A 19,414-nucleotide genomic window follows, 5' to 3' on the forward strand; every position below is an offset into this window, starting at 1 on the left:
CAATATACTCTGTACCATGTACCAATATTGTGTTGTTTTTTGTTATATCAACATTTTGTCTATTTCCCACTATATGCACAACACGTTTTGTATCTTGTTGACCTCACTAAACATAAATGATGATACTGTATATTCACAATGCCAACACTAAGCTAAGCTCAAATCTCTGAAGACAGAGGAGGGTGAAATATATCTAACACACCAACACAAGGGAGAGGCAAGAACTGATTTCCACTGAAATCGTAGGAGTTTCCAGACATGACTGAATGTGAGCAGAGTGAAATAACCTTGTGTTACTCAGCATATACTGTATGCTGCACGCTCCCTGGGCTGTATTTGAAAATCTCCCTGACTCAGTGCTTGAAACATTGCAGTGAAATGCAATAATGAAAAACACATGGACAAACAGAATACCTATGCTTTAAGCATTTAAACACATCATGAGAGCCAAAACACGATTTATGGTAATGCATAGGGAGACACACTTTCCCTGTCTGTGAATTGTTTTTTCATAAACTTATAGCCATGCCAAAGAGAGGACCATCAGTTCAATGTGGCATTTGTGTGTGCCTGGGATGTGTGGTGAGACTTGCTGTGACTCTTCCATAGCACCTGACTCCCCCGTCCAAAACTATGTTATTATGAAACTTTGAAATCTTGCTCCCTAAATCTCCCATTTTGTTTTGCTGTTACAAAAAAATGGTGTATCAGGTTTGCAGTGGATGTGTGGATCATAAGATGACTCATTGGTGTCCAGGCCTGTTTTTTTTATTTTTTTTATTTATCCCCTTTTCTCCCAATTTGTAATGCCCAATTCCCACTACTTAGTCGGTCCTCATGGTGGCACGGTTACTCACATCAATCCAGGTGGTGGAGGACAAGTCTCAATTGCCTCCGCTTCTGAGACAATCAATCCACACATCTTAACACGTGGCTCATTGTGCAGAGACTCCCAGCATGTGGAGGCTCATGCTACTCGCCGCGATCCACGCACAACTTACCACGTGCCCCATTGAGAGCGAGAACCACTAATCACGACCACGAGGAGGTTACCCCATGTGACTCTACCCTCCCTAGCAACCAGGCCAATTTGGTTGCTTAGGAGACCTGGCTGGAGTCACTCAGCACACTCTGGATTCGAACTCGCGACTCCAGGGGTTGTCGTCAGCATCAGTACTCACTGAGCTACCCAGGCCCCTCAGGCCTGTTTAAGTGCAGTGGAATTGAAGCAATCGCCATCATATTAAAACATATACATACAAAGATTATCTGTTAAAGCTTTATAGTGAGGTTCCATTTGTTAACAACATTAGTTAACATGAACTAACAATGAACAATACTTAAGCATTTATTAATCTTAGTTAATGTTAATTACAACATAGTAATACATTTTTTAAGTCCAAAGTTGTATTTGTTAACATTAGTTAAAGCACTATGAACTAACATCAATTAACAACGAACAATACTATTTTTATTAACTCACATTAAGATTAATAAATGATGTAAAAAATATTGGTAATTGTTTGTTCATTATACCTAATGCATTAACTAATGTTAATCAATGGATCCTTATTGTAAAGTGTAACCGATTATCTGTGCCCCCTTAAAGGCGCAAGCACAAAATAATTCAACAAAACAAAACCATAACCTACAAATATTAAATATAAAAGCTCCAGTCCTTAGCTTAAATGATAATGACAGCAATATGAGTGTGGATCTGCTGTGTTGTGTGGTTATGAAAACAGATGTTGTCTATATCTGCATCTTGGAATGAAAGGACTGTCCCAGATGTGCTACTGATCCATCTCTCTTACTGTCGTGGTTTCATTACTCAAAGTGAGCATGTGCTGCTTATGACCTCTCAGTCATTACTCACCCTCATAAAGGGACAGCCACACCTGGAGAAAGAAAATAATCAAAAATAGATTGAAACTGAGAAAGCAAGCAGCAAGTGAAGAAAAAAACCTCATAAAAAGGAGTATTAGAGCATGCAGTAGTGTACCAGAGAAAAGATAAAACCATACTAAAATGAATCAGTAAAGCTGATTTGAATCCAAAACTAGTTGTACAAATGACACTTGCAAGTAAGCAATTAGAAGACATGGCAAAAGGACATGTTTGTGTTTGAGGGTTTAATCAAGCATGAATGTCTGAGGTGGTTTTGTGCAATCAAAATATTATCTTGTGTTACATAGTTATTTCTCCTGCACAAAAGGGAGCAGACGAGTAACACATACTGCAGTGTCATAAATTAAGAGAAATCAGTCATAAAAGTCATTTGTAGCAATAAACATGTGCAGCCTTCTTTTTTCACCCTTGACACACACATACACACTTAATGTGGTGATGCATGTACCTTCAGTGCAGTATCGAGATGAGCAACAACATATACTCTCATTACAATTCTTATTAAGCCATGCTCAGTCCACAGATGGTGTTCCACCATAAAACACCATTTTACTCCACCATAAAGGTAAAGTATTTTAAAAGGCAGGCGTTTATGGTAATTTGTACAGAGGAAAAGACGAGCAGAAAGAACCTATAGATTTACATTAAAATGTATGCATTTAGCAAGTGCTTTTATCCAAAGTAACTTACAGTGCATTCATTGCATAGCCTAAATGTTATTAGTTTGTGTGTTCCCTGGGAATCGAACCCATGACTCGTTCATACATGCAACCAGGTAAATTACTGGAAAATCATTGGGTTGCCTTTACTAGTAAATGTACCAAATGTGCTGTTCACACATACCATCAATAAGGAAATGTATAGGTAATGATACAGCGTCACATTAAGGAAAGTTGCCAGAGCAAAATTTACCAGTATTTTCAAAAGGGTCGTGTTCACACATGACCTCTAAACTGGAAATTGTAGGTAATTTTCTGGAAAAGGCTGTATGTGTGAATGTGACTATTGTTAGCATCATGCTCAGTAGAGCTACAGGAACCCATAGATGACCAATGTCCATATTAGTCAATTAATCCAGAGACAGAAATACTGCAATAAGAAACTGAAACAAAAAGTATGGGTTTTAAGAAATTTTAAAAAGGGAAAAAGGAAATCATAGCAGGGGCATCCTTGGTTACAGCAAATAGGGATGATGGGTCTGGGGGATTGTGGGTGGTCCCATGGCAGGCCTGTTAAGACATGACATTCTGCCCTCCCAGCCACACTGGGGTTGGTTCTCGCCTCCATTCACTCTGGAGACAGGCCCTGAACCTCTACCGGTATCCATGGTGACCCACTGGGAACTCAGATTCCTCTAGGTAGCTTGGTAGATGATCCAGGAGGGAGAAGAAGTGAGAGGTAAACTGAAGGGAGGACAAGTGATGGTTTAGTCTTTTCATAATGATTACCCTGGAGATAGTACTGCTTCAATTCTATCACACTCTCTTATGTTGATCTCGATTATATTTTGTTACACTGACTGGGCCAGTTTACTGTTATGCATTACTCAGAGCTTGCTCATTTAACCCTTGTGCACTATTTGTTTGTGAGGCACACTTGTGATTTTTAAGCGGGTCAAAAATGAACATACATGTGTAATAACCCCCCCTTTATTTTTTTAAAGATATGTAATAAAACTCATTTTACTGAAGTAAAAACACAAAAGTTGTAAATTTTGTGGTATTTAGACCTTATGTAGCTCTAAATTATACCATTTTCATATAAAACAAGCACATTTTATGCTATCTTCACTTCAATAAAAAAACATTCATTTCTGTAAATTGAAAGAGTGTCAAAGCATCAAAATTTGTCATGGATTGGGGGTCTCTGGTGACATCTGCTGGAATAAAATAATAATAATAATAATTACATGAAATAACAACTGTGGCCAGTAAGATGACTTCAGTGATCTATGAATTGGCTGCTCTCTGTAAGCTCATGTTCTAACAAACTTAATTTCTAACTATTATCTCAAGTTATGCATTGGATATATATTTAGACATATATGTATATAGGTTTATAGTGCTTTAGGAGCTCCAAAATTTTGGTCACCATTCACTTGCATTGTATGGACCAACAGAGCTGAAATATTCTTTTAAAATCTTTGTTAGTTTTCAGCAGAAGAAAGAAAGTCACACATCTGGGTGGCATGAGGGTGAGTAAATGATGAGAGAATTTTCATTTTTGGGTGAACTAACCCTTTAAGAATCATAATATTCACACATCCAGTAGTTTACACATACATAGAAGTTATCTTTAGGCACAATGAAGAACAAACTACACATGCAATTTAAGTGATAAGAAATCAAAAGATAATAGACTACAGGAAACACTGAATAACTGTCTTGCACATTCCTATGACTAAGACTTACAGTTTCAAATCTAATGTCAAAGGATGCCACCATGCGTATCGCTAGAGAACTGCACCAATCTGAAACAAAACAAAAACAATATTGCCTATTTAAAAACGACAGGGACGAAATGATATTTCTTATCATTGTCCATTTTTTTTCGCAATCTCGCTTTGTGTGTACAACTACAGTATTTCACAATGTGTTTTCGTGATTTTAACCAAACGCTTTTTTCCATCCCCATTCCATTATTAACGTCTCGGAAATAAACCACATTTCTCTGTTATAACAAATGTGTCATGCAAAGATCAGGTGAATCTACTATTAAGTCCAAATGCAAAGCGGGATGCAAAGGCGACTGGTCACATAAGGCTCTCTGTGCTGTGATGTCATCTGCCGGAAGATGTGAAGTGGCAGACGATGCAGGTTTGACTTTCTTCCACTGAAAGGCGTTTGACAGCTTGTCGTAATAAAGGGAATGGGAGCGAAGCGATCGCATTATACTCATCTCCAAAATACCATATAATGCGCCATCCCTCAAATAACCGGTTATAGAGAAAATGGTGCTCAGTTCAACGACTGGTTCATAACATCCTAATTTTTTCCTTCCAAACATAACACTGGGAGCATCGACCGCGCTGGGTTGGCCATGAATCCGGCGGAACAAACAGTTACTTGGCTCATTACCCTCGGGGTTTTGGAATCGCCCAAAAAGACTATTTCGGATCCCGATGGATTTCTGCAATCCTCATTAAAGGATGGGGTCGTCTTGTGCAGGTTACTGGAACGGCTGCGTCCAGGCACTGCTGATAAAGTAAGCGCGCATCCTCCCTTTGGCGCACCGTACTTATTTTCCCTGCAATCCTCACACTACACAGAATTATGCGTTGATATCCCACTTTTCTTATACAAGTGGTCTATGCAGTGTATATATTTGTAGGTCACAACAGCGGTTTAATCCCTACATAGGCTGTATGCATTCAGTTCATACAGCAGCAGGTCAGTAGAGGGGTTCAGTGTGCGCTATTGCTGCTGTTGCTCAAGGTAAAAACAGTCAGTCTTCGACGAGATTTTATTGTGAGATTTGTTTTAATATGAATGTTTGTGTTTGGCTGTCATATACTTCGCGAGAGAAATAAGTATGTTATAACAAGCATGCATTCACCGACAAGTAGGTAAATGTAAATGATAATCTAGTTAATTTACGTTATGGAAGCATGAGGATAAGCGCATGCAAATCGCATTACAAGGCTGTGTATGTATGAACAGATAACATCTGTTAGGTATTATCAAGGTTAGTCAAGCATCCTTACTTATATTGCTTGCAATTGGGCATGGGCCGCCATTGACCGTAAATAGACAAAAAGAAGAGGGGCTCTCAGTTTCCCTGCCTCTCTTCTGTGCAATGCAATTGGCATACCAAATGCCTTAAAATTGCAGTTCTTTTTTGAGGAACTAAGAAACCTCAACTAACTAATTTAACAGATATGATAAAAATGTAAAAAAAAAAAAAAAAAAAAGGACCACACACTATCAAACCACACATGAAGTAAGAGTAAAAACAATTAAAGCTATAGTTAGTTCACCCTATAATGACAATTCTCTGATAATTTACTCACCCTCATGCCATCCCAGATGTGTACGACATTCTTTCTTCTGCTGAACTGAGACAAAGATTAGAATAACTCAGCTCTGTAGGTCAATATAATCCAAGTGAGTGGTGACCAGACCTTTCAAACACAAAAAAGCACATAAACACAGTATAAAAGTAATCCATAAGACTCCAGTGGTTGAATTTATATCTTCAGAAGCGATATGATAGGTGTGGGTGAGAAACAGATAAATATTTAGGTCCTTTTTTCTTCTATAAATCTCCACTTTCACGTTCTGAAATTGAAAGTGGAGATTTATTGTAAAAATGATTTACATTTTGTTCTGTTTCTCACCCTAAGTGATTGCATTGCTTCAGAAGACATATATTAAACCATTGGAGTTGTACAGATAACTTTTATGCTGCATTTATGTAATTTTTGGAGCTTGAAAGGTCTGGTCACCATTCACTTGCATTGTATGGACCTATAGAGCCGAAATATTCTTCTAAAAATCTTTGTTTGTGTTCAGCAGAAGAAAAAATGGCATGAGGGTAGGTAAATTATTAGAGAATTTAAATTTTGAGTGATCTATCCCTTTAATGATAATAAAGTAAAAACAAAAAATGTATATATACATTTTATATTCCTCAAATCCACGAAATGCATATTGATTTTAATATACCTGTAGGGCCTAACGAAAGAAAGAATAGTGCACTTGGCCTTTTTTTAGACAGTGTGGGCAGCAGCATCATGTTTCTGTCAGGACTGTCCATGTGACCAGTCAGAGTGCAACAGAACCAGCCTTTACAGCCTTTCCACATTAAAAAATGTTAGTCCTTAAGAAATAAACTGTAATTTTGAAACATGTGTATAAAATCATGAGCACTCACATGAGATGAAGACTCCAGGCAATAGTAACCTTATAAAAGCTGTTTTATTCTACATGGAGAGGGTCCATAATGGGGGCGGCCATATTAGGATCACATGAGCCGAATACTAATCGCTTAATCTCAGTAACCTCCCTGTTATTGGACAATTTCATTAATTGATTACATTTATCATGGCTGACTTTGAATAGTGAATTTCTTCAAAGGCATCATTAACTGAAAACTATTGTGTTCTAATGATGCTACATCCATGCTCCTAGGTGTCAGTGTAAAGCCCAAACTTCGGTTTTTACGGCTACATAAGCGTATGCGTACTTGGCGAGTAATGCAAATTTCTTCATCAGTAGGGTACGTGAGCACTGTACACGTGCAACCCTGATTTTTTAACTGTGTGTAAGCTGTACGCAAAGACTGCGCATGCGCTGGGAAATATTTGCACTAATTAGTGGCTGACAACACATAGTTGGGCTGTTGCTTTCTTTAAGACGAAGTTAATGTCGGTGCACAACAGGAGACAAAGGCTGAAATAACAACAGTATATTTGCACGTCAAGATGGCATGTGTGAGGTCAGGAGATATCTGAATTTGTATAACTCGAGCCTGAATGACAATAAAGACACCTTTAAAGGTCTAAACTCCTGAAGAGGTATTGTCCTGCTGTATCGCATTGCAGTCATAGAGCGCATGCGTCGACCGCCTGTTTATCTCACATGGTCAAATGGAGTATACATTGAAAGGCTAGAGTATTCAAATGTACGTACACGTAAAAACTGAAGTATACTTTGGGCTTAAGTCAAAGACAACAAAAAAAAATTACTCCTTAAAATGCAATAATTAAATTACAGTTACAATCATTTTTATGCCACATGAAATAAAATAGACTAATAGACAAAATTTGAAAAAGATCAAAATCACTCGTGTGGCATTCTGGGTCCCTTGACTGTATATTGGTCTGGGCCCATTACATTGACCCGTTTCATGTGATGCCACTGTATGACCGCGCCATCATGTTTGTGACCAAAATTCCATTTACCTTCATTGTGCTGCGCTGTAGGATTGGCAACATTTTTGTTTCTATTTATAAATCTTGAAAAGGTGATTTAATTACCAGAGCCAAATGTAATTTTTCGTTCAGTAAAGTTTTATCTTTTAAGTGACACGGCTTAATTTCGCCAAAGACAACCAGCGATGATGTGTGTTCACAGAAAACAGAAATCTCAGAGATGTTGCAGTGATGTACAGGTAGATGTGTGCACTCGCTGGGTCACACATTGGACTCGCAGCCATTCTGAGGTAAATTGTGGATAAAATATATATAAATGTCCATGAAAGTCTAATTTGGCAAAACATGTGCTGACCTCAGACTTGTATACACCTTTCCTGCAACTTTGCATGGATCAAAAGCAATTTTTGAGGTTTTGCTTGATATAGTTTTACAGGTGTTTTTCCATTCACCGCCATTGTTTACTCCCGCTGTTGGTCACAAATTTGGTGGCTGCGGGGAAACATTGACATCACTGAAACAGGTCAACATTAAAAAATACATTTTAAAATTTGTTGTGGGCCCATATGGACCTGTGGGCCCCTAGAATCGTTACCACCTTTCACCCCATTAGCTAAGGCCCTACTCATAATGCTGCCCTTATTAATTTAAGGTATATCATTGATTGATACATTGATTGTTTTGAGCCAAGTACCTGGATTAATTATCAATATCTTTACTATCAAAATCTGAAAATGAACAATAATTGAACAGAATTATCTTTTGGCCAGCAGTGACTGATGTTCCTAGATTAGTTACCAACATTTGTATCTCTAAAAGCAGAGAGAAGCCATATCTTTAAAGGAAATAATTTATTTCTAAAGTAGGCCTGCCAATGCGTTATCTCTAGTCATGTGTATGTTCAACTCACAACACAAACATGTGCCTTCATGCTGCAGCAATGTGGAACAAATTCAAAGGCAGATTTTTTTTATTTTATTTATGACACTGATTAAGGAAACTATTTTTTTTTCTTCACACAAGCGTTTCAAAGAACTTATTCATTTTGGCCAAATAATAATAGGCTAATAATACTAATAATGATAATCACTCCGAACCCAAAATGTGATATATTATAAGCTACTGCATCTAAAAATATTTGAACGGGTTGGGATTGTCTTAGTCTTCTCTTTTACCTCTCAAAATACCTGGTCTGATTCAAGAATCGCTTGATGACCCGTTTTATTTTTCCCGCCGCCAGCGCGTGGGTGTGTTGATCTTGTCCCTTTCGCCCCATTGTGTTCGGCGCTCGTCAGTGCAAACGTCATTTCCTCCTCCTGACGTCCACTTCCACAGAGCTGCTGTTTAGGTCCCAATGTGTGTGTGGGTGGATGTGGTTATAGTCAGTCTCAGCCAGGATTCTCATGCTAGATATTCAAGCTATTTCTCTTCTCGAAAAATTAAAAAGCTTTCAGCAAAGAGAAGGACAATCTTAGAGCTTTTCCAACTGCCCTTTTCCCCATCAGATCTTCCAAGACCCCAAGAACGACAGCGAGTGTTTGAGCAACATCACACAGTTTCTCAAGGGTTGCGCTGTGTTCCGCGTCGAGGTAAGTGAATACATTTGTTATCATTTGACTTTACAGTATGTTGCAGTGTTGTTGCACTGGCGCCACAATGAAAACAATAAAAAAAAAAAAAAAATTAAAAAAAAAAAAGAGGCGTGCAATATACGTAGGAGACAACTTTGAACCGATTTGAGTGAGATCACGCTCGGCAGATCGAAAATTCATTGTTGTACTATGGACAAAAGAATTGTGATGCTCTGAAAAATATGACTGGATTTTATTTAGGTAGTAGTTCATGCTCCTCTACATTTTGGTGACGAGTTTGTGACTGCATCCTCTTCAGCATGAATGGCGCGGCTTTGTTTACTCATGTACAGTTTGCCTTCTGTGTTTCATTTGGTTCTCCATAATTTGAAAGCTCGAATGTCAAGCCCTCTTTGGCCTCAGGTATTGGTATCTGCTTAAATTCGATTAAAATAAAAAACCGCGACTCCCCTCAAAATGTTAGTGTATTTAACTGTTAAATAATAGTCATTTCCTTATAGAGAGCCATCCCATCAGCCATCCGTCTATTCCTAACAAACAAATGTGAACTAATTTCACCTTTTATATGTGTTTAGCTGTCTTTACGTTTGGAAATCTGTTTAACTGAACCATTGTGAAAGTCATACCCATCAAAAATTGTTATGATGATGAAGCTAATTTCTTCATTTAATTTACACCTGTACTGCTGTGAGGATATGAAATAGATATACTGGAAATAATGATTTGTCCATTGCAAATTAAGAGAGGTTCTTAAAGGGATAGTTCACCCAAAAATGAAAATTCTCATCATTTACTCACTTTCATGCCATCCCAGATGTGTATGACTTTCTTTCTTCTGCTGAACACAAATTAAGATTTTTAGAAGAATATTTCAGCTCTGTAGGTCCATACAATGCAAGTGAATGGTGATCAGACCTCTGAAGGTCCAAAAAGGAGATAAAGTCAGCATAAAAGTAATCCATATGATTCCAGTTTTTTTAATCCATGTCTTATGAAGCGATCCAGTTGGTTTTGGGTGAGATCAGACCAAAGTATAACTCCTTTCACTGTACATATTGACAGCAGTCTCTAGGCTCGATTACACTTTCTAGTGCTTGACGCATGTGCAGAGCACTAGATGGCGCTATAGGAAGTGTAATCGATCTTGAAATCATGATCGCAAAGGAGACTGCTGTCAAGCTGTATAGTGAAAAAGGAGTTATATTTTGGTCTATTCTCAACCAAAACCAACTGGGTCACTTCAGGACACATTGATTAAACGACTGGACAAATGCAACAAATGGTCAACTTAATATTCATACACATGAAATTCTTACATGTTTTTAAACAAACCTGCATTTTCATCTGAATTACAGCATGTCTGAAAGTTTAAATTCGTGAATGCTTAGAATTGCCAACAACACCCCCCAGAGGCCACACTGTCAAGCTTCAGGGGCTGAGCAAGCGCTCATTTATTAGAGTAGCAGTGTGTATGTGATCCCCTGCATGCTGCAAAAAAAAAAAAAAAGATCGGCGTACCCCTAAATATAATATAAAAGCTATTCAGGTTGGCTGGATGTTTCAAATATAATTTTTAATATAATAGTTTTTAAAGCCTTAAAAGGAAATCATGTAAATGTTAAATATGAATAAATGACTTCTTTGTGTTTATAAAGTACACATACACCTATGACAAAAGCATGACAATTTGTATTTCGATTAATCGTCATAATCTTGAAAGCCCTAAAACTGACAATTACTCGTCATAATCGCTATTATTTATTTGACAATTATTCGTCAGCCAAATTTCATAAACGTGACAGTTCTAACGCACAGAATGGCATACAAAGGACTAGCAGGTCTATGAACTATGCGCATTTATTATGTAACAGATGGTTCAGGGTAATGCTCATGTATTGTCAAGTTTATCCAGAAGTGGTGGGGTTGAGACCCACGTCACAGATGGAGTTCTTAATAGATGAATAATGTCAACAAAAGAGTTATCTAAAAATTTACTATTTTGGTTAAAAGGCATCACACATTTTTTTTAATTTTTTATGTTTATCGTAGCACAGTTCAAATTGCAATCGCAATTTTTTCCAAAATAAACAATTCGATTTTTAATCCAAATCATTCAGCCCTATGACAATTTCTGTTTCGGTCTATCATTTGTGTGCTTTTTTTCTTTTTGATTTTGCCCCTGTAGATTTGCCTCAAGCCCTTCAAAAGGCGAACCATGACTGACAGCAAATGATCAAGGGTCAACCGCCCCCCCCCCCAAAAAAAAACATACAAGTGCCCCACCAAAGATCACATCCTAGTACATGCCCTGGCTTAACTTGTATTGAACCGAAACATTCCTTTTAATGTCCTTTATAAAATGAAAATCGGCACAATGATGACAGAATTAAAATCCCCGTAAAAGCCTAGGTTTTCTAGTTGCAAAAATAAGAAAGAAAAAAAAATTTTTTTAGGGAGATGGTGTAGTATCTTAACATCCTTTAGTTAGGATCACTACTTTATTTTAAGAAAGTGAAATGTCAGAATAATAGTAGAGAGAATTATTTATTTCAGCTTTTATTTCTTTCATCATATTCCCAGTGGGTCAGAAATTTACATACACTTTGTTAATATTTGGTAGCATTGCCTATAAATTGTTTGACTTGGGTCAAATGTTTTGGGTAGCCTTCCACAAGCTTCTCACAATAAGTTGCTGGAATTTTGGCCCATTCCTCCAGACAGAACTGGTGTAACTGAGTCAGGTTTGTCGGCCTCCTTGCTCGCACATGCTTTTTCAGTTCTGCCCACAAATTTTCTATCAGATTGAGATCAGGGCTTTGTGATGGCCACTCCAATACCTTGACTTTGTTGACCTTAAGCCATTTTGCCACAACTTTGGAGGTATGCTTGGGCTCATTTTCCATTTGGAAGACCCATTTGCAATCGAGCTTTAACTTCCTGGCTGATGTCTTGAGATGTTGCTTCAATATATCCACATAATTTACCTTCCTCATGATGCCATCTATTTTATGAAGTGCACCAGTCACTCCTGCAGCAAAGCACCCACACAACATGATGCTGCCACCCCCATGCTTCACGGTTGGTCATAGTGTTCTTCGGCTTGCAAGCCTCACCCTTTTTCCTCCAAACATAACGATGGTCATTATGGCCAAACAGTAAAATTTTTGTTTCATTAGACCAGAGGACATTTCTCCAGAAAGTAAGATCTTTGTCCCCATGTGCACTTGCAAACTGTTGTCAAGCTTTTAAATGGCAGTTTTGGAGCAGTGGCTTCTTCCTTGCTGAGCAGCCTTTTAGGTTACGTCGATATAGGACACGTTTTACTGTGGATATAGATACTTGTCTGCCTGTTTCCTCCAGCATCTTCACAAGGTCCTTTGCTGTTGTTCTGGGATTGATTTGCACTTTTCGCACCAAACTACACTATATTGCCAAAAGTATTCGCTCATCTGCCTTTAGACGCATATGAACTTAAGTGACATCCCATTCTTAATCCATAGGGTTTAATATGACGTCAGCCCACCCTTTGCAGCTATAACAGCTTCAACTCTTCTGGGAAGGCTTTCCACAAGGTTTAGGAGTGTGTTTATGGGAATTTTTGACCATTCTTCCAGAAGCGCATTTGTGAGGTCAGACACTGATGTTGGACGAGAAGGCCTGGCTCGCAGTCTTCGCTCTAATTCATCCCAAAGGTGCTCTATCGGGTTGAGGTCAGGACTCTGTGCAGGCCAGTCAAGTTCTTCCACACCAAACTCGCTCATCCATGTCTTTATGGACCTTGCTTTGTGCACTGGTGCGCAGTCATGTTGGAACAGGAAGGGGCCATCCCCAAACTGTTCCCACAAAGTTGGGAGCATGGAATTGTCCAAAATCTCTTGGTATGCTGAAACATTCAGAGTTCCTTTCACTGGAACTAAGGGGCCAAGCCCAGCTCCTGAAAAACAACCCCACACCATAATCCCCCTCCACCAAACTTCACAGTTGGCACAATGCAGTCAGACAAGTACCGTTCTCCTGGCAACCGCCAAACCCAGACTCGTCCATCAGATTGCCAGATGGAGAAGCGTGATTCGTCACTCCAGAGAACGCGTCTCCACTGCTCTAGAGTCCAGTGGCGGCATGCTTTACACCACTGCATCCGACGCTTTGCATTGCACTTGGTGATGTATGGCTTGGATGCAGCTGCTCGGCCATGGAAACCCATTCCATGAAGCTCTCTACGCACTGTTCTTGAGCTAATCTGAAGGCCACATGAACTTTGGAGGTCTGTAGCGATTGACTCTGCAGAAAGTTGGCGACCTCTGCGCACTATGCGCCTTAGCATCCGCTGACCCCGCTCTGTCATTTTACGTGGCCTACCACTTCGTGGCTGAGTTGCTGTCATTCCCAATTGCTTCCACTTTGTTATAATACCACTGACAGTTGACTGTGGAATATTTAGTAGCAAGGAAATTTCATGACTGGACTTGTTGCACAGGTGGCATCCTATCACAGTACCACGCTGGAATTCACTGAGCTCCTGAGAGCGGCCCATTCTTTCACAAATGTTTGTAGAAGCAGTCTGCATGCCTAGGTGCTTCATTTTATACACCTGTGGCCATGGAAGTGATTGGAACACCTGAATTCAATTATTTGGATGGGTGAGCGAATACTTTTGGCAATATAGTGTATGTTCATCTCTAGGAGACAGAATGTGTCTCCTCCCTGAGCGGTATGATGGCTGCGTGCTCCCATGGTGTTTATACTTGCGTACTATTGTTGTATGAACGTGGTACCTTCAGGCGTTTGGAAATTGCTCCCAAGGATGAACCAGACTTGTTGAGGTCCACAATTTGTTTTTTCTGAGGTCTTGGCTGATTTATTTTTATTTTCCCATGATGTCAAGCAAAGAGGCACTGAGTTTGAAGGTAGGCCTTAAAATACATCCACAGGTACACCTCCAATTCAGTACACCTCTTATCAGAAGCTAATTGTCTAAAGGCTTGACATAATTTTCTGGAATTTTCCAGCTGCTTAAAGGCACAGTTAACTTAGTGTAACTTCTGACCCACTGAAATTGTGATAGTTTCACTTTAAAGTGAAACTATCTGTCTGTAAACAATTGTTGGAAAAATTACTTATGTCATGCACAAAGTAGATGTCCTAAATGTCTTGCCAAAACTATAGTTTGCTAATATTAAATCTGTGGAGTGGTTAAAAAATGAGTTTTAAAGACTTCCACCTAACTGCATGTAAACTTCTGACTTCAACTGTACATCTGAGGGAGAGTCTTTTTGTTGGTGCAAGAAACAATAAAGAGGCAATGTGTACCTTATTAGCTGTAGAACTAGGGCATCATTTGCAAACAGACTTTATACAGTGCTGTGGTTATTGAAATGGAAGCGGTTTTTAACTCAAGGTAAATGCTAATAAGGACACATTGTCCACATACACGTTCAGAGTTTTCTTTTCTTCTAAAGGGCATAATCTGTAATCAGAACAAAGTAAAGCAGAAGCTGATATTTTACTCCCACTGAAGTTCACATGCACATGGCCATAGCAGCCACTATCCATTCACAGATCTACATAACTGTCAATCCAGTGGCCATAATACTGCCAAAAAGGGTAACACAGGACAGAAAATCTAGAGAGCTGAACTAATCAGATTTCTCACTTTATGACATCACTAACCTCTAGCTAACCACTTCACCTGCTCAGTGCTTTTTAGACACCAGAGCGTACAATTAATAGCTCAAGATATCATAGTATGCTTATACAACAAATGACCGACGATAAACCTCGCAGCACAATCCAGAATACAACATTGGAGTTATTTTTGTCAAATAAAGTGCTGCATAACAGAACATCACAGATATGAGATATTGCTTTAGTATAATACAATCACTATTGATTTATTATTAGTTGTAGTATGTAACAGTGAATATTACATAACTATACAGTAGTCATCTATTTCTGTCATACTTTTTTCACTTTAAATTGAGCTTTCATTTTGAAGTGTTTGTGTTGTTATGACCAAGGAGCTCTGACGCTGTGGTTGTAGCTTCCCACTCCGGAAAAGCTGGTTGCTACGTGACTTAAAGTCATTATTAAACTGCAAAAGGCTGCTATTCAATAAATAAATATGTAGTCTGTATGTGCATTGTGCTACAAAGTGAATTAGCACTCTGCCTGCTGTGATCTGCTACAAACAGCATGCAATGCTCATAATGGTGTTTTCCGTGTATGAGTCAAGGATCACTAAAAGGTAGCACTTTTGTGTGTTTATGTCAGCACAACACCGGCTCCACACATTCACAAGCACTCACATTTTAAACGCTGCACATGCAAACTATATATTTATCACATTTAATCACAGCTTTTACTGTTAAAATATCTTACTAGGATATGACGTGATTTTAATTTATGCGCTGGATGTTTATGTAATGAGTTTTTGGTATCTGAGCATTTTTACAAGCACAAATACATTAGTGCGGTATCTGACATGATTCTGAGACAAGTATCGGTATCAGGACATCCATAGTGTTAAGGATAATAATGTATAATTAGGCTTCATTATATTAACGTGACCCCGATCAGAGACCATATAGAGGGATGGATATATGGACGCTAAGTGCAGAACTTCAACATGGTGGCTAACGGATGTTCAACAAATAAATAGGCTAAATAACTATAACATCATATTGCAAAAAAACTATCAAAGTAAAAAAAAGAAAGAAATAAGAGAGGCTCAAATACAAAGCGGCATAAAACCGCTTATGCATATCCTGAACGGAGAATGACACGCTTCAGTGTAACCGGAGTGCTTCAGGGCGATCCTCGCTGCGCATTCAAAAGCACAGAACTGCAAGATAATTTTGCTGGAACACATCTAGTTCACAACATCAAGCAGTTTAAACATTTTTACTGAAACTATTTATTTAAGCAGTGTCAGACAAAATTAGTAAAAGACTTTAATCTCTCCAAAGCACCTCACAAATACATGAATATTACTCAGAGCAGAGGATTTCTTGTCTGACAGTTATCGTCTTGTAATGTATTGTTGATGCAGCACATTTCTGTAACAATGGTGCATAAAAAGACTAAACCTAAAGCAAAAAGACGATGGTCCTTGCAGAGTGTTTTACCATGCTAATATTAGTAGTCGACCCCACTAATCGATTAGTCAATTGTTGGGCGACTAGTCGATTTGTCGACCACCCTAGCAATATATATTTTTTTTTAAGAAGCGCCTTTATTTTGACACTAATGCCATCAATATCCGTACGCATTTTTGTCAGGCGATGCAGCAACTTTATTATATTCATCTAGCATTATAAGCACTAATTATGCTTCTCGTGAGACACGGATGTGCGCGGAGAAATTGAAGCCTGAAGTTGCGCTGTGCTCTCTCCATGTGCCCACGTCAACCGGGCTTTCCTTGAAATGCAAGCTCTGGTCACAGGATAGTGCAGAGCAGCTCACATGTGTGATTAAATTGCTTCCCTTGATATCATGGCCCATGCAACCCATTTGAATTCTACTTGAGAATTTTCTATTTTAAAGCACTATGGATCAATTCAACCATGTCAAACATCTAAACGGGCGTGATATTCTGAACAGCACTGATGAGTGAAAGAGAAAACACCTGCCCTGACCCAACATCAATTACAAGACTTTTCAAATCTACACATAAACATCCTTCCTTACTAACATTTATCACAGTAAACTGTAACAGAATTTTACAATACAACTGTGAAAGCCAAGAAATAAACACTGATAGCACATACTCTCCTGTCGTGGGTATGTAAATAATTTGGATTGAAAGACTTGCTTGATTGTTGTAGAGATGACAAATAGTCACTGTAGTGTTTACCTCATTCCACAAGGCAGTAAGCTGTCATCAAACAACTGATGATCACATGTATATGACTTTATTGTTTGTATTATCTAAAGTACCTTATTTTGTTTTGGAGGTCCCCATGTGGATACTGGATGCACTTTTCAGAGAGCTCAATAAAATATTAAAATTATATTTTGGTTGCATTTGTGAGATAATAAATGTAATTGATTGTGTAAAATAGGCATGTAATATTGTTATATTTATCGCAGGCCCCTGAATCACTGGCTAAGATAATCGATATAAAATATTGTATCGTAATGAAAATTGTGATTTACACCCCACAATTAACAGTGTTCCCATAGTCATGAAAAACCTAGAAATATCAAGGAATTTTAAAATCTTGATTTCTCAGGCCTGGAAAAGTTATGGAAACGAGTTAAATCTTAAAACATCATGGTGATTTCTGAAGTGAATATAAGTTGTTATACTGAACTGCTGAAATATTTCATTGGCTAGTAATTGCTCTTTGACAGTGCAATCTCTATAAAATTCTTATCCAGAAAATTCTTATTTAGGACAAAAGTTGTGGAAATTGTGTATTTAGTATTGCATAGGTTTTGTTACATATCTGTCATATCAAGTTTGTATGGTTTATGAAGCACTAACTAGAGTAATTTCTCTTTTAGAAATAGCCTAGGCATATATTGCTTTATGGTTCTGTGACTTGTCTTCAACTGACATGCTATTGGTCTATAAATGGTATTATATAATGTTTTTCTCTCTCTCTAGCCATTTGAGGCTGGTGACCTGCTTCAAGCCCACAACTTCAGCAGGGTCCTCAGTACACTGGTTGCCCTCAATAAAGTGACTGCAGGTAAGTGTCTTTCATTTATAATCAGAATTTAATGTTCATATGTTGTAACTAGGGCCGGGTATTGCCAGCCACCTCACGATACGATACGATACATATTGCGATATGCATGTCGTGCAATGCATCACGAGATCACAATATCATGATTCGATTCAAGTCAATAACGATTCACAAGCTTTCAATTCCAATTCATTTGGGTATATTTCAGTTATAATGTTGAATACAGTATGAAAGAAATTCTCTTTCAGCTAATGCTGTTATTAATTATACAGGGGACTTTCTAACTTGTTAAATTATGGAAATTTTAATTTAGAATTAGTTTTTCATCATTTTGTTCACATTTTAGCTTTTGAAAAACAAATCCTTAAAAATAAATATCTGTCTATAAATATCTGATGTCTTGAAATTGCATATATTATATTGCCTAATATAAAATATATATATATATATATATATATATATATATATATATATATATATATATATATTACTTTGTTATATGTTTGTTTTTTACATGCTTAATTTGTACTATTTACAAGTATTTACATTGATATGTAGAACAAGTGCTAAAATTTTACTGTCTCTTTAAGACCAGTAACGGGGATTTCAACAGTAGTGTTTTGGTCGAATGGCTTCTACACAGTATCTTTGCTATGTGTGTTTAGAATAAAATTTTTCTTTTGCTGTTTTTGATCAACAACTGACTGTAAAGAACAGAAAGGTTATTAAGAGATATTATTCATTGAAAAATGGATGCGTGGATCTCGTCTTTGGACACACATTACACGGAAGTAGTGAAACCAAACTGTTACTCGGCATGCAGTGAAAGGATTTCAGTGCTGAAGTTCTTCATCACTATACTACTCAGTCACTGGTGAGTGAAATCTGAAAAATTACCAGCCAGTGGTTAACCACAGACATTTTAAGTTGTGTATGCGAGTGATTTACTCGCATTGTGTAGGGTTGCCTATATAATAAAAGAGCTATCTTAGGAATTTAAGAATTGACATTGAAATCATTCAAATGAAGATCGCGATTAAGCAAAAAAATAAAATATTCCCCGGCCCTTGTGCCATACACATGAGAGATGCCATGCGTGTCCACTAGAGAAACAGGCTCTGAGTCAGTCTCACTCTCGCATCATAGAAGTGTCTCTGACAGCACTGAGTTTGCACTTATTTAGATGACCTGCTTCTTTTATTGAAATGCTCACGTGATTTGAAAGTACAAATAGTAGAATATGAATATCGATACATGGATCTAAAGTGTCGATACAATATTCTGGGAAAAAGTATCACAATATTTTGATATATGATTGTGTAGATGTATCCATTAAGAAAAACTATTATTTA

General features: G+C 37.9%; 1 protein-coding gene across 5 annotated transcripts in view; it reads left to right on the plus strand.

The window, feature by feature from the left end:
* Positions 1 to 4,627: 4,627 nt before the first annotated feature.
* The window catches only part of arhgef7a (Rho guanine nucleotide exchange factor (GEF) 7a), a 45,362-nt gene continuing 30,575 nt past the window's right edge, over positions 4,628 to 19,414 (plus strand). Inside the window, exons 1-3 of one of the 5 annotated variants that reach the window (XM_051709481.1) lie at positions 4,628 to 5,112; positions 9,286 to 9,369; positions 17,981 to 18,065. In XM_051709481.1, coding sequence (XP_051565441.1) covers positions 4,948 to 5,112; positions 9,286 to 9,369; positions 17,981 to 18,065 — 334 coding nt within the window. In that variant the 5' untranslated portion in view covers positions 4,628 to 4,947. Of the gene's footprint in view, positions 5,113 to 9,285; positions 9,370 to 17,980; positions 18,066 to 18,805; positions 18,937 to 19,414 lie in introns of those variants that run through there. The other 4 variants (XM_051709478.1, XM_051709480.1, XM_051709476.1 and 1 more) reach the window with 4 other exon arrangements.

This window comes from Myxocyprinus asiaticus, chromosome 10, assembly GCF_019703515.2.
Source record: "Myxocyprinus asiaticus isolate MX2 ecotype Aquarium Trade chromosome 10, UBuf_Myxa_2, whole genome shotgun sequence".
Taxonomy (NCBI): domain Eukaryota; kingdom Metazoa; phylum Chordata; class Actinopteri; order Cypriniformes; family Catostomidae; genus Myxocyprinus; species Myxocyprinus asiaticus.